Source organism: Schistocerca cancellata, chromosome 6 (genome assembly GCF_023864275.1).
Source record: "Schistocerca cancellata isolate TAMUIC-IGC-003103 chromosome 6, iqSchCanc2.1, whole genome shotgun sequence".
Taxonomy (NCBI): domain Eukaryota; kingdom Metazoa; phylum Arthropoda; class Insecta; order Orthoptera; family Acrididae; genus Schistocerca; species Schistocerca cancellata.
This window is the reverse complement of record NC_064631.1, coordinates 149,495,482-149,512,041: the sequence shown is the minus strand read 5'-3', so window position 1 is coordinate 149,512,041 and position 16,560 is coordinate 149,495,482. Positions and strand designations below refer to the sequence as shown.

Sequence of the window (16,560 nt, the reverse complement as noted above, 5' to 3'; positions counted from 1 at the left end):
TGGGTCTTTCAGTGCTCCATCAAATTCTTCATGCAATACCATATCTCCCATTTCATCTTCACCTACGTCCTCTTCCATGTCTAGAATATTGCCCTTGAGTACATCGCCCTTGTGCAGGCCCTCCATATACTCCTTCCACCTTTCTGCTTTCCCTTCTTTGCTTAGAACTGATTTTCCATCTGTGCTCTTGATATTCATACAAGTGGTACTCTTTTCTCCAAAGGTCTCTTTAATTTTCCTGTAGGCAGTACCTATCTTACCCCTAGTGATATATGCCTCTACATCCTTATATTCGTCCTCTAGCCATCCCTGTGTAGCCATTTTGCACTTCGTGTCAATGCCTGCTTCATTCACTACATCTTTATATTTTCTCCTTTCATCAATTAAATTCATTACCTCTTCTGTTACCCAAGGAATTCTACTAGCCCTAATTTTTTTACCTACTTGAACCTCTGTTGCCTTCACTATTTCATTTCTCAAAGCTACCCATTCTTCTTCTACTCTATTTCTTTCCCCTGTTCTCGTCAATTGTTCCCTAATGCTCTCCCTGAAACTCTCTACAACCTGTGGTTCTTTCAGTTTATCCCAATCCCATCTTCTTAAATTCCCACCTTTTTGCAGTTTTTCTGTTTTAATCTACAGTTCATAACCAATAGATTGTGGTCAGAGTCCACATCTGATGCTGGAAATTTCTTACAATTTAAAACCTAGTTCCTAAATCTCTGCCTTACCATTATATAATCTATCTTAAACCTCCCAGTGTCTCCAGGCCTCGTCCACATATATATCATAAGGCAGCGAATCTTGTTAGATATGCTAATGCATTAATGTCGAATTTGTTTATGCTGGAAAAAAAATATAGTTCCAATTTTGGGTACCAGATGCAAATGTGGCACTGTGAATGCAACAAAGGCATACAGAAATGTTTCTAGCATAGTGGATTAGGAACAGGACTTGGGCAGAAAAGATCAGACAAGTAAGAAAGGCATAATGTTGATTTTATTATTAGCTACTGTTTACACGATTTGTTGAAAATGAATGCTGGAGACATTGACGACGTGCTGCACTCTTAAAACAATGATCAACAACTGCTTGCCACAGTTCTGGTGGAACCTGAGTAACCTGTTTATGTATATTGGCCTTCAAATATGGTAGAGACCGAATGCGTCCTCAGTAAATGCATTCTTTTAGATACCACCAGAGTCAAGAGTCACTTGGATTCAGATGAGGTGATCTTGCAGGCGATGCATCTGGAAAACCTATAGAGAGAACACGTTCACAGAAGTGTGCATTAAGCAGATCTTTCCCTGGGCAAGTGGCATGAGGTGTTGCCCCATCTTTCATGAAAACAGTGGTTTTCCACATAGTTTGACTCTTTCAAAGCAGGTATCACATGCCTTACAAAGAGGTCTCGATAAGATGCAGACGTCATGGTGCACCTGACTTGCCTTACGGGTGTATTCTCTTTAAAGAAGAACACACCGAGAATAAAGGTACTTGTGAGTCCACATCACACAGGCACACACGACGAGCACGGTCACTCTTCATGCACAACACATGGTTTAACAGTACACCGGATTCTGCAGTTGTGTGTGTTCATTGCAGACTGTAGTGTAAAATGTTCCTTATCACTCCATAGAATATTTCTTGGCCCAAGTCGTCAATTTTGATCTGTGCCAGAAACCGAAGAGCAAATTCAGAACGTTGCTGCAGATCGTGAGGTTTCAATTGCTGCACTGTCTGGATCTTCTATGTGTACCAGTGTAAAACAGACTCCAAAAGTTTCCATACCGTGGGAAGACAATTCTCATGACACTGCAAGAGCACTAGCATTACCTGGTGCATATGCCGCATGATCAGTTACAGGAACAGCAACCTTGTAAATAACTACATCTGGTGTAGGACACCTTCCTCTTCCAGGTGCCATATCAAGCTCATTGGTGTTTTTGAATTTCATTGTTATCTTCTTTAAACCATTTAATGACATTGGGTCTCTCCTCGGACTTTTCAGTCGGCAATACTCTTTTATTGGAGCACTTTAATTGCTGCAGTTCATATAAATCAGTTTCACTAATAGCGCATGGTCTCTCCTCTTGATAACCATACTGTTCACTCACGTCACGGCTTGTAAAATGACAGCATGGGTGTCATACTGTCATAGAAACAGTGTACAGTGACAAAACTGAAACTAATTTGTTTCCGGCGTAAATTGGTTCCACATTAACACATTAGCATATCTACCAAGTTTCACTGCCATACAATAATTACATCCCACATTGGACCTCAATGAGTGGCTGCACTTTAATTATAACCACCCAGTATTATGAAAGGATTCAAAGAGTGCTGCTTATCCCTCGGGAGATACATACTGTCAGAGGAGTCTCAGGAAGGAAGAAATGCCAGTAGGCTTACAAATGAAATAGTGATACTGATGATGATGATTAAAAATAGTAATGCCATAGATGACTGGCTTAGATAGTATGCAAGGATAAAAACTGAGGTAAACTATGGCATAAATTTGGAATAGGTATAATTAACTTTTTCGAAGCAGACACTTTATACCAATAAAAAAAATTGTAATTTTGACTGCCCAGAATATGTTAAAAATAAAAGTTTTACATGGAAAAAGCGGATTGACTTGTATTCAGAGTCATCTTACACTTGGTTGAATTGGTATATTTTTCATCGTAGTGCAAAGCTCATGATGAGAGTTGGTCCTCTGAACTGATTAAAACTCTGTTCCGGGAATAAAATACTTTGATCTTAGCCACCATTCCAATTTGTTATTACATTATGTTGCCAAACTCTTGTTGGGAACGTTACCGAGGGGCACAAATGAAAGACTTACATCAGTAACTTTAGGTATCCTTCATAGTACTATCCAAAACAAAGTAAATACTGAAATAGCTACATACAATTACTCCTGATTATTTGTGCATAAAAAAGAAATAGCTACATACAATTACTCCTGATTATTTGTGCATTAAAAAAAATGTGCAATAGTTTTCTCTGGCAAACAGCACTAAACAACCCACCACGTGACAATAACTGCCATTTCCATTGTTTACACGACGGCCACATAACGACAGAGCACCATTTCCATTGTTATCAGCCAGCCTGTTCTGTGTAAATCGAAAACACGCTCAGTTTTCTGATGTTAATTGGAATGTGTCAACAAAGCAATTTAAAAGAAACGTGTTGACATTAAAAATTGCAATTATTTGAAAGGTCTGAGAATGGGAAAACTACTGCAAAACTAAGTGCTGGTTTTGGTACAGGAATGCAGACTATTTGGGGCACTAAAAGTATAAGAAGAAAAAAGTGCAAGTTAAGGCTAATAGTAGTCAGAACATTAAAAAGATAATGAAGGTCTTCTTGCTAGCAAGTAGCCGAGAGAAGCAGGCCAACATCACACACTATCTTAAGAAATAAATCAGTCTGCAGTACCTACGTGCAAAACTTCATAAACTTGTGAATGAAGAATACATGTAAGAAAATATCTTGACGATTTATGTTTATCAATTATTTGTGCATCTTCCACCCTACATTACCCTGAATAATTGGTAGTATACCGTAAATCTTAATAATATTATATCAAATCACCTGACTAGGTTTAAAACAATTCTTACTGGAAGTCTGTATACTTCTATCATGTATGTTTCAAAGCTCATTACTGAAGTACAACACTTAAAGAATTGTTCAGTGCATTATGGTACTCTTTTCGACTTAGGGTATACTAACTTGTATCCATCTAGGTGAATCAGTGTAATTTCTGTGACTTCCAAATAATGTTCTATGATGGAATGAACATCCATAGAAATACCTTTATATTTTTCAGTTTCCTGTAATAATATCAGAAGCTTACCCTCCTCATTTAATAGGCTTCTTATGTTTTACGTCCAAATGCATCACAATTGTTACCTTTGTGCATTCCAAGCTGTTGTTTCTTTGTTTCTCCACTGAGTTTCTTCCATTGCATTATTGCTATGCAAAAGCTCTCTTTTTCTTAAGCTGTTAGGCTCAAGAAGGCTTGGAATCATTAGAAATGGCAGGAATTAAAACCTAGTGCTCTTATTACATGGAAATTATTTGTGCAAAAACCTCTTACTGCAAACACTGAGATGCAGGTCTTGCCATACGTGGTATGGTAACTCTTGAAGCTCTAGATTTACACGTTCAACAGAACACTTCATTTTAGGCTTGTCTTATTGTCCTAAGAGTGGTACAATTTCTTCACATATCAAGCAAGGTAGCACAGGGGTTAGCACACTGACCTCGAATTTGGGAGGACGACGATTAAACCCATGTCCAGCCATCCAGATTTGGGTTTTCCATAATTCCCTAAATTGCTCTAGGCAAATGCCAGAATGGTTCCTTTGACATGGCATGACCCAATTCATTCCCCATTCTTGACACAATCTGAGCTTGTGCTCCATTTCTAATGGCCTCAATGGAGACGGGACGTTAAACTCAGTCTTCCTTTCCTTTAATTTCTTCTCATTACTGTGAATAGCAATTCACAGTGATGTTCATACAATGTGGGCTTTCACGACTGGATATCATGGTTCTGTTGAGTCTTCTGGGTTGTACGGCTGTGGTTGAAAAAACTTTATGGTTCTTGATGTTTTGTCCAGGGCTGCACTGGACATCTTTGAAAGTGCTCCCTGTGACATTGAGTCTTGGTGACTGATTAAAAAAGCACCTCTTAGTGATGTGCCTCATGTCATACTCAGTTGTAAAATCGAGGTTACAATGCAAACTATTACTGTACTGCCTCGGCTGCTGCCCCCCTCCCCCCTTTTCCTTTTTCCTCTACAGATTACGACATGATCTTCTTAACTAAGGTCTTTTCCCAGAGAATCTAAATCATGGGAGACATTGCTGAGCCCTGCACTTCACTTAAGCATATGTGGTACTTCTTTACTAGTTCCGACATACCCCTCTCTCAGCTACTTGCTAGCAAGAAGATCTTCATTATCTTTTTAATGTTCTGACTACTATTAGCCTTAACTTGCACTTTTTTTTTTTGTTTTGTTTCCTGAACTGCTTGTTGCCTACATACTGTTGCCAATACTCTCCAGAGCACTGCTGCTGCTGAAGACAACTACACTAAAACTACCAAAGTTGGCAGTATCTCTAAACATCTTTCTGGATTTGACAGCCTTGACCCACAGTTCACTCACCTACCCTGTTCCTAAACTTACTGTCACATCTTGGTTGTTTTAATTCTTTCTGTGCTGCTGCCAGATTAGATTTGACTTTCAGGAAGGACAATAGGAAACTGTGCAGGCTCATTTCTGATTATTATAAGTTATGTACACATTTTCACTGAAAAAATCTTTATGAAATGGCATGTAATTATTATAAAGAATTTGAGCACAAAATTACATTTATAGGTGGCCTATATCAAATATGTGAAACACTATAATGAAGAATCAGTATTCACTTAACTTAGATTTATTAGAGATATATTCTTGCTCTGGGATGCTTGTAAATGCAAAAAAGGCTGCAGCTTTAAATGTAAGGGCCCAAAACATTTAGTGCATTTTCTTCTGTCACATAAAAATATCTTCACAGATTAATGCTCTTCTCCTTTTCATACTGTCAGAATACTGATGAGTTTCATTCTTTTCCAAAACTCGCCTTCAAAATTATTTTATTGGTCTCAGATGCTGTGTCTGATGAATCAGGTGCACCAGCTACTTTAGATCATCGTGATTCTTAAAAATAAATTTATATCTCTTTAAGTGACAAACAACCTTACTTTGCTTTATAATGTGGACATGAAAGATTTTTGTTGTTACTTTTTTTATTTATTATATGTAATCAAATCCACTGTCAGAGTGGTTTACAGATTTTAATATACTGAACAGGTATTAAAATGCTCCAAAGTAGTACCCAAGCAGTTTGTTATTAGTTCAGTTGAGATGGAGATCTTTGCCAACTGTATAAGCAGAGACATACATCATGCTGGAAGCATGTGCTTTATATGATGAGATGGCTGCTTCCCTGGCTTCATCCCATGCATATAACTCCCTGAAACAAATTTTTTACATTAGTCACTAAAAATTGCTGTTGAATAAGGAAAATATTACTACTTGCAATGTCATTCAACCAGTGGTGGATACAGAAAAACCTCAAGGAGTGGGCACTAAAGATATCTTGAGCTACCTTTACTTTTACTGTAATAAAAAATAATCAAGTCACATGCAAAGTTTAAGAAATTTTATTTAAAGTGACTATATACATATACAAGATAATGCCATCTTATGATATAAAAAAGTTGCAGTTGTGGTTCTCTTCCTTAAATTATGAGTTCTATGTGCCTATTCTTCAGTCTTAATATTTCTGCTTCTGAATGTAAACTAGCTTCCTATTTGGCGAATAGTCCGTATTTATAATGCTACGTATCGAAGGTTCTCTGTACAAGAAAACAGTAGAATATTCGTGACTTTTCTCGAACAAATGCCACACAGAATAACATATCAAGATCACTAGAATGGCTGTGACTTTTCTCGTAGATATGTGTTAGCTGTCTATGTGCCAGACAGAAAAATATAAAATACAATGACGCGGACGTGCATTGCTACATAGGGAAGTACAACTACTTGATAACTCGATTCAGTCAAGTCAACTGACAAAAGAAAAAGAACAAATAGCGTGCGGGCTGACTGGTGGGGGGGGGGGGGGGGCGGATGGCAATGTGGACGGCCCTGTAAGGAGGGGGGCGGGGCACCCCCCCTCCCATATGTATCCGCCACTGCATACAACACAACACTATCCACTGTAATTAACCTGCTGACTTTGGCATGTGATATGGTGGCTACGTCCTGAGTTCTGTATTGTCACACCACTCTTCAAGACATGCATATTGAGCATTTCAACAAACTCGACATTTATCATCTCTCAAGTTTTTCTTTTCCTTCAGCTTTTGTTAGTAGTGGTATATGTTTACTGATAATATTTACGTGGATAAAATTATACTGGGCTACCAGCAGCGCAAAGTGGTATCAAATCCACGAGCCAACCAAGTACTACTTGGCCATTGTCAAGTGGTGCCTGTCATGTGTTTGCTGCTTTTGTCCTTATACAGTATCACTGCCTGTGGCATCACTGGCGACCAGGTCATTACCATATAACGTAAAGTTTTGATGGCAAAATTGCCGCACCCATTTCCATCTTCTGATGGCAGAGTTCCAACCTGTGCTTAACTGCTTATTGTTGTCTTTTTGAGATTATTTTCATAAATTTTTATCTCAGTCACTTCATGCTGCTATTCCAGAAACCATTTGTCCATTTAATAACAGATGTTTAATTGAATGCAATTCGGTGACTATTTTCAAGAGCATGCTCTACTATTGCTGAATTCTTGGGATGCTGTAGGCAGATATGCCTCTCATGTTCTATAAGTCACTGTTCAACAGTGCACACAATTTGTCCAATATAAAATTGTCTGCACCCACACTGCATTCTGTATATTCCTGGCATTCTGCACCTTACATCATCTTTCACAGGTCTCATGAGTTGTTGAATTTTTGCCAGAGGCCTTAAGACTGAATCAATTTTATGTCCCTTTTAGGAGCCAGATAATCTATCCTGTTACTGAGTCACAGAGTGGGAAAAACACAAGTTTCTTCAAGGTCTCCTCAATGACTTTCTGCTCACGAGTCTTGGGTGAAATAGCTTGTGAAATTTGCCGATTGTTGTAGCCATCTCTGAAAACTTTTTTTATGTGGTTCAGTTCTTTCCGCAGGTTTACAGCACTGTGCTGGATGGTGGTAACTTGTGCTAAGCGGCTGCTGGCCCATTTGGGTGTGGTTTTTGTAAACACTGTGGCTGAATCTCCATTTGCTTTTCTTGAGACAAGGATGTTGAGGAATAGCAAGACACCATCCACCTACACATCCATCATGAATCTGATGTGCTCAAGGATAATGTTGATGTTGTTCAAGAACTCTTCCAGCTTTTCACATCCATGAGCCAGACAATGACTGTGTCCCTGATGTAACAACAGAAGCAACTAGGCCTTGCAGGAGACGTGTCCAAGGCGATGTCCTCACAGTAGTCCATAAACAGTTCAGCTGTAACAATAGCTTATGGGCTTCCCATTGTGATGCCGTCTGCCTGTTTAAAATATTCTCCACTGTAAAAAAATATGTCAGTGTGCGCTTAAATAAATCAATAACAGTGTCATAAGAAACTGGCATAGTAGATCTACAGCGTCATTGATAGAAATGTGTGAATAAAGAGACCACATCATATCTTCTCCAAGATGCAGGAATTTAATTCAGCTGATGAAGTCGGTTGTGTTCTTGATGTGTTGCCCGCAGATACTAGCATGAAAAGTAAGGATGTTTGCCAGATGTTTTGCAAGTCTGTACCTTGGTGATCCAATGACGCTCGCAGTGGACTAAAGCACTGTGTCATCCTTTCTGGAAGGCTACAAAATGTAGGTGTGGAGGGGGTTGAGGGAGGAGCACCACGAGGTCACCATCTTACACATTTGCAATATATCTGGCCAGCATCCTTACTCTGCACAGTGATCAGTGTGTGCACCATATCAAGAATATGACTGACTTCATTAGATGAATTAAAAATGCCTGTGTCTTGAAGAAGGAGATATGATGGTCACCTTTGATGTAGTCTCATTATTCACATGCGTTCCCATCAAAGACACTAAAGATCCGATCTTCCAGTTAATTGACAACATTATTGTGAACTTGTTTATGCCCACTCTGATGATATTGTATTTTTTGGATGTGGAGAATATTTTAACCAGATGGTAAGACCATTAGCTCCAATTATAGCCGACTTGTTTATGGAATACTCTGAAGGTATCCCATGGCCTTGGTTCATGCAAGGCATTGTTTTTATCTTTATGTTGATGACACATTAGTTATCTGGCCTCATGTACATAAAAAATTGGAAGAGTGCTTGGATGTCATCAACAAATTCATGATGAAGGTGGAGATAGATGGTGCCTCGCTATTCCTTGATGTCCTCGTCTAAAAAAAAGCAAATGGGTGTCCCAGCCACAGTGGTATCCCAAAACCCCACCCACATGCACCAATACCTGCACACTGCCAGCTACCACCACTCAGCACAGAAACATTCTGTTCTGAGGATCTTCGTACATTGAGCAGAAGCTATTTCATGTGCTGAAAACCTACCAAAAGCACTGAGCCACTTACAGAAAGTTTTCAGAGAAAACGGTTAAATGACCGACTTGTTCTGCTAGTGACACAAAGAAGCTTGCGTTTCTGCCATTCTATAGCTCAATAACAGGAAAGATTAGCCGGCTCCTAAAGAGACAGGGCTCCAGTTAAATTCTGACATTTCAGGAGGCCTGTGAAAGGTGATGTAGGTCTCAGAATGCCAGCAGTGTACAGAATACCACCTGGCTGTGGAGTGTCTTATGTTGGACAGACTGCTGAGAGACAGCGTACATAATATGAGAGGTGCTTCTGCCTATGGTATCCCAAGAAATCAGCAGTAGCAAAGCATGCTCTGAAAAAGGAACCAAACTGCATTTGACGAAATATGTATTGTTATACAGACATGTGGTTTTTGGGATAGCATCATAAAAGTTTCTGAAAACACCCTCAATAAAAATGGCTATTAATGAAGTCAACAGCAATCACAAGACAGTCACCACTGGACAACAGCTCAGGAGTACTCAGCTGAAAGGTCATGCATTTTCAAGCACTTGAAGCCAAAGAGAATTTTATCAGTACATTCACACAAAACGAAGCATTCAAATATTTATTCACATTCACATGTGATTTGTTTTCAGGTGTGACATATTCATACACTTTCATAGTGCAAACCTTAGCCAGAGTATTTGAGCCAAATGTGTGAAGCCAAGAAAAGCTGTTTAATTCTTTAGAATACAGCTTGATACGAAATTTCATATGTTTAGTTTACACGAAATTATAAATGTTGGAATCCATAACCAACACCACTATCAGACATTAAAGTCAGCTGCAGCTAAGCAATAACCAATTATAAGTTTTAAATATTATACAGTACTCCTGTGGCAGTCACCCACATCTGGGATACATTAGCTATTCTTGTAAGTCTTCCATAGGCAAAGGTTTAAAACCTTTGTCTCACATATTTACAGTTCCATGGAAAAATTATTCTTATCTACTGTGGTGATATAGGTCTAGAACTAGAGAAGACATTGTGACATACCTATGACACACATTAAATACTGCACTAATCTCCAGAATTGAATATAAAACTTTAAAACAGTGTTCTGCAAGTTGAGTGGTGTGGAGATGAAAGTAATGTTTTGTACATTTGAAAGAAATGAGTTATAAACTGTCCATGGACTTCCTCTCCAAGTACCCCCCCCCCCCCCCCCCCCCCCCCCAGACAGTGCTTCACTTTCATAATCACTTGGAGCCATCCACAAATCTAGTACATCTTGCATAGAGACCAAAGGGAAGCAATGGCAAACCAGTGCCACTAAGACCTTGTTATAGGCAATTGTGGCCTTTTCTGATGACAGTTATGGAATCTTAACAATAGTCAATGTATAAGGGGCAGTGAAATGAAAATAAGACAGTTGGGAAAAAGTAAGTAAACTGTTTATTATTATTATTTCAAAAGTAATCGCCATAACTGTTAATACATTTATCCCACTGTCAGACAAGATAGTTAATGCCTTCATGGAAAAATGTTTGAGGTTGCTTATAGAAGCATGATTGTATGTAGGCATGCACCTCTCTGTCTGAATGAAATTTAAAGCCACAAATGTCTTTCTTCAGGGCTCCAAAAATGGAAATCGCATGGAGAGAGATTGGGACTGTATGTCCTCCATATGCTTCCACTGTTGACTCTGACACTTGCTCTCCAGCTGAAAATGATGACACCATGTTTCATATCTCACAATAATACAGTACAGGAAACAGTATTCTTCACTGTGATTCTACCATTCCAGATGCTGCAGTGATATCAATGTTCTGTTCAACATCTGCTCTTCTGTCAGGCTGTGGGAAACCCACTGATGCGTGCTCACAAAAATGTGCACACATACAACAGGTTTTGATGAACTTCAAATGCTCTGTCATGATGATGTGTGTGGTGCTGTGATTGATGCTCTGCATGAGCCAAATGTCTTCCACCACCCGCCATCGGTCCTTTTTCATGGCAGCATCCACTGCAGCAACGACAGAAGGGGTAATGACACAATGTGCCTGTCCTGGCTGACTGCTGTCTTTCAATGACACCCAACCTTTTCGAAATTGTTTAATCAATGCAAACACATGTACACGCAACATGCTGTGTTTGACATAACAGCAGACATATGGCCTCTTTCTGCAGCCAAAAACTGCACTATGCCTTGCTGTTCCTTCGATTCACTGACCTCATGTCAAGTATACCAGGTAAATGGCACAGCAGTGAACATTCATGCTGTTCCTTCCTGGTTCCCAATAGAGGGCAGTTCTATAAACACTCCTACCTGCATTACCAACACCCATGCCTCATTGTCATTTGGCTGCCCCTTATACTAGTAGTGGACATTTGGCAATGTTATCTGAAAACTAAATGCGGCAATATCTGGGCATTTCTATCTAGGGCTTTCACTAACTGAAAACTCTGACATACTCTCTGCGGTGGCTGCCCAGTGTCTAAGTGCAAGTCGTTCAGGTAATGTATCAATAAAACTAGCCGTCCCTCAGAATTCTAAGTCCGGTCACCTGCAACTGGCAACAACATTGTAAAATATGGAACTTTCTGGAAGGTGTGTTGCCGTCTGCTCTTGTGCAACAGTGCTGAATCTGCTCATGGTGTAGTGGTAAGTCACACAGAGTAGGTGCAAAGTCACAAGTTCAAGTCTACTTCTTTTATTTTTAAAATTGCATTTCATCTGTCTGCTACACGATGGAACATCTGACATAATTTACTTCACTTTATAACCCATCAGTAGCAGCAAACCATCCAGGAACATTCCCATGAAAGAGCTCATGGCTGCATCAAGATCAGAACAATTTATATTCAAAAGTTTCCTTGCTATACAGTGGTTATAGACCTCTCGTAATTTGCTGTTGGCCACAGTCAGCTGGCATCTGATCAGCTGATTGTGGTACACCTTGGCCATGTTTCAGTGGCAAACATAAAATTGTTTATTAATGTAGTTTGATTTTCTATGCAAAATAATTTCAATAACCAGATTGTGAATATCATGCAGTAATGTAACGATGTGAAGCTGCTCACCCAGCTTATGACTTGAGGAATATTTAAGTGTGTAAACTATCATAAATACAGGTGCATCAGCAAGGCGTCAGCCTGTGGTATATGTATGTATAAACTACCACCACAGGTAAGTTGTTGTTGTGGTTGTTGTACTTTCAGTCCAAAGACTGGTTTGATGCAAGTCTTCACACTACTCTATCCTGAGCAAGCCTCTTCATCTCCGACTGACTACTGCAACCTACATCCTTCTGAATCTGCTAACTGGATTCATCTCTTGGCCTTTTTTACTCCCCACACTTCCCTACAGTACTAAATTGGTGATCCCTTGATGCCTCAGAATGTGTACTATTAACCGATCCCTTTTTCTAGTCCGGTTGTACCACAAATTTCTCTTCTCCCCAATTCTATTCAGTACCACCTCATTAGTTACGTAATCTACCTACCTAAATTTTAGCATTCTTCTGTAGCACCACATTTCAAAAGTTTCTATTCTTTTGTTGTCTACCGTTTATTGTTCATGTTACATTTCCACACATGGCTACACTCCATACAAATACTTTCAGAAAGGACTTTCTCACACTTAAATCTATACTTGATGTTAACAAATTTCTCTTCTTCAGAAACGATTTTCTTGCCATCCAGTCTACATTTTATATCCTCCATATTTTGACCATCATCATTTATTTTGCTTCCCAAATACCAAACTCATCTACTACTTTAAGTGTCTCATTTCTAATCTAATCCCTTCAGCATCACCTGATTTATTTAAACCACATTCCATTATCCTCATTTTGCTTTTGTTGATGTTCATCTTATATCCTCTTTTCAAGACACTGTCCATACCATTAACCTGCTCTTCCAAGTCATTTGCTGTCTCTGACAGAATTAAAATGTCATCAGCAAATCTCAAAGTATTTATTTCTTCTCCCTGGACTTTAATTCCTACTCAGATTTTTTTCTTTTGTTTCCTTTACTGGTTGCTCAATATACAGATTGAATAACATCGGGAATAGATTACAACCCTGTCTCGCTCCCTTCCCAACCAGTGCTTCCCTTTCATGCCCCCTCGACTCTTATAACTGCCATCTGGTTTCTGTATAACCTTTCGCTCCCTGTATTTGACCCCTGACACCTTTAAAATTTGAAAGAGAGCATTCCAGTCAACATTGTCAAAAGCTTTCTCTAAGTCTACAAATGGTATAAATGTAGGTCTGCCTTTCTTTAACCTATCTTCTATGAGAAGGCAGTATTGCCTCATGTGTTCCTACATTTCTCCTGAATCCAAACTGATCTTCCCTAAGGTCAGCTTCTACCAGTTTTTCCCTTCTGTAAAGGGTTTGTGTTAGTGTTTTGCAACTGTGACTTATTAAACTGACAGTTCGTTAATTTTCATATCTGTCAGCACCTTCTTTCTTTGGAATTGGAATTATTATATTCTTCTTGGTGTCTGAATGTATTTTGCCTGTCTCGTCCATCTTGATCACCAGATGGAAGAGTTTTGTTAGGGCTGTCTCTCCCAAGGCTATCAGTGGCTCTAACAGAATGTTGTCTACTCCCAGGGCCTTGTTTTGACTTAAGTCTTTCAGTGTTTTGTCAAATTCTCTGTGCAGAATCATATCTTCCTTTTCATCTTCATCTAGGTCATCTTCCATTTCCATAATACTGCCCTCACTTACATCTCTCTGGTATAGACCCTCTATATACTCCTTCCACCTTTCTGCTTTTCCTTCTTTGCTTAGGACTGGCTTTCCATCTGAGCTCTTGATATTCATACATGCGGTTCTCTTTTCTCCAAAGGTCTCTTTAATTTTCCTGTGGGGAGAATCTATCTTATCCCTAGTGAGATAAGCTTCCGCACCCTTACATTTGTCCTCTGGCTATTCTTGCTTAGCCATTTTGCACGTCCTGTTGATCTCATTTTTTAGACGTTTGTATTCCCTTTCGACTGATTCATTTATTGCATTTTTATGTTTTCTCCTTTCATTGATTAAATTCAATATCTCTTTTGTTACCCAAGGATTTCTAATAGCCCTCATCTTTTTACCTACTTTATCCTCTGCTGCTTTCACTATTTCATCTCTCATAGCTACACATTCTTCTTCTACAGTTGTCCTTCCTCCTGTTCTTGTCAATCGTTCCCTAATGCTCCCTCTGAAACTCTCTAGTCTCTGGTTCTTTCAGTTTATCCAGGTCCAATCTCCATAAAATCCTGCCTTTTTTGAGTTTCTTCAGTTTTAATCTGCAGGCCATAAACAGTAAACTGTAGTCAGAGTCCACATCATCCCCTGGAAATGGCTTACAATTTAAAACCTAGTTCCTAAATCTCTGTCTTACTGTTATATAATCAATCTGAAACTTTCTGATGTCTCCAGGTCTCTTCCACATGTACAACCTCCTTTCATGATTCTTAAAGCAAGAGTTAGCTATGATTAAGTTATGCCCTGTCCAAAATTCTACCAGTCGGCTACGTCTTCCATTCCTTTCCCCCAGTCCATATTTTCCTATTACTTTTCCTTCTCTTCCTTATTTTTGTCTACCTTAACTATCTGAATAATTTCTCTTGTCGCATCATACATTTCCTCAATCTCCTCCTCATCTGCAGAGCTAGTTGGCATATAAACTTGTACTACTGTGGTGGGTGTGGGCTTCATGTCCCTCTTGGCTACAATAATAGATTTACTATGCTGTTCATAGCAGCTTATCCATGTTCCTATTTTTTTATTCATGATTAAACTGACTCCTGCATTACTCCTATTTGATTTTATATTTATAGCCCTGTATTCACCTGACCAGCAGTCCTGTTCCTCCTGCCACCGAACTTCACTAATTCCCACTATATCAAACTCTAACCTACCTGCCCGATTTAAGGATTTGACATTTCATACTTGGATCCATAGAAAGCCTGTTTTGTTTCTCCTGATAACGATGTCCTCCTCAGTAGTCTCCAGTAGATCCGAATAGGGGACTATTTTACCTACGGAATATTTTACCCAAGAGGATGTCATTATCATTTAACCACACGTAGAGCTGCATGCCCTCGGGAAAAATTACGGCTATAGTTTCCCCTTGCTTTCAGCCGCTCACAGTACCAGCACAGCAAGGCCATTTTGGTCGATGTTACAAAGGCAGATCAGTCAATCATCCAGACTGTTGCCCCTGCAACTACTGAAAAGCCTGCTGCACCTCTTCAGGAACCACACATTTGTCTGACTTCTCAACAGATACCCCTCTGTTGTGGTTGCACCTACAGTATGGTTATCTGTATCGTTCATGGGGAGGGGGCAGGGGGTAGGGTGGGGGGCGAGGAGGAGGGGGGGGGGGAGGGGTTAGGTAAGTTACCTAATACAAAATTGGGTTGGTGTGTAGGTTGTAACATACGTTTGGTCTATTGACACTTAAGTTGCTGTAAGTGTATTTATCAATTGTCACTTCTTATTTGAAGGTTTAGTATTTGCTTTGCAGTTACACATTGAATTTTGTATACTTGAACCCCGTGAACATTGTTTCAGCATTATAAAATATTGTCAACTGGAAGGAGGTCTAACATTTTCCTCGCTTTTGGGGTGAAGGCAGCTCGAAACATATATGCCATTTGTGCAGAGAGTACTATTGGAGAAATCAAGCCAGAAAATTGTTTTCTTTTTTCAAGGAGGACTGTTCTGATATGAATGATTTTTCACATTCAGGGAGGCCTGAGGGCTTTGATGAAGACCATTTAGAAACTTTAATCAATGATGCTCAATGTCAGTGTGCCCAATACTTGGAAAATGGTATGACCCACGACTATTTAACCTTTTTGCAACATCTGCGTCCAATGGGTAAGATTCTGGACTGTCGCAGGAATAGTGTATGCCCCAATTCAAAGCAGCAAGTATTTTTGCTTGAATATTGTCAGTTGGCTCAGGGGCGTTGCTATGCTTTTATTGTTACTGTAATGAGATATTGTGATTTTCTGTTAACTTCATAAAATGAAATTAATGGCTCAGACTTAACAAAAAACATCTCAAGCAAAGAGCAGTATATGTCCTTCAAAGATAACATTTTGCACTTGGTGGCACAAAGATGATGATGATGATGATGATGATGATGATGATGATGTGTACTACAAACTGCACCCCAGGAGTGTAAGCACAGCAGCTGACATTTGTTGCTAGAAACTGAGATGCCTTTGCTGTTCCAATACAAGAAAAACGATCAAGAACACTGCATGAACTGTAGCTACTGCACAATGCACAATGACACTAATTTCACAAAAGAAACTACTCAGCAGTGTGTTTGGGAAGTCATCTCTCACCGAACTTTTTCTTCCAATTTTGTGCAGTCATATATTTTCCTCTTTTGCTTCTTTTGGAAAGGACA

General features: G+C 39.3%; 1 protein-coding gene across 1 annotated transcript in view; it reads right to left on the bottom strand.

The window, feature by feature from the left end:
- Positions 1 to 5,353: 5,353 nt before the first annotated feature.
- The window catches only part of LOC126191242 (leukotriene A-4 hydrolase), a 126,972-nt gene continuing 115,765 nt past the window's right edge, over positions 5,354 to 16,560 (bottom strand). The window contains exon 13 of the mRNA XM_049932052.1: positions 5,354 to 6,036. Coding sequence (XP_049788009.1) covers positions 5,919 to 6,036 — 118 coding nt within the window. The 3' untranslated portion in view covers positions 5,354 to 5,918. The remainder of the gene's footprint in view (positions 6,037 to 16,560) is intronic.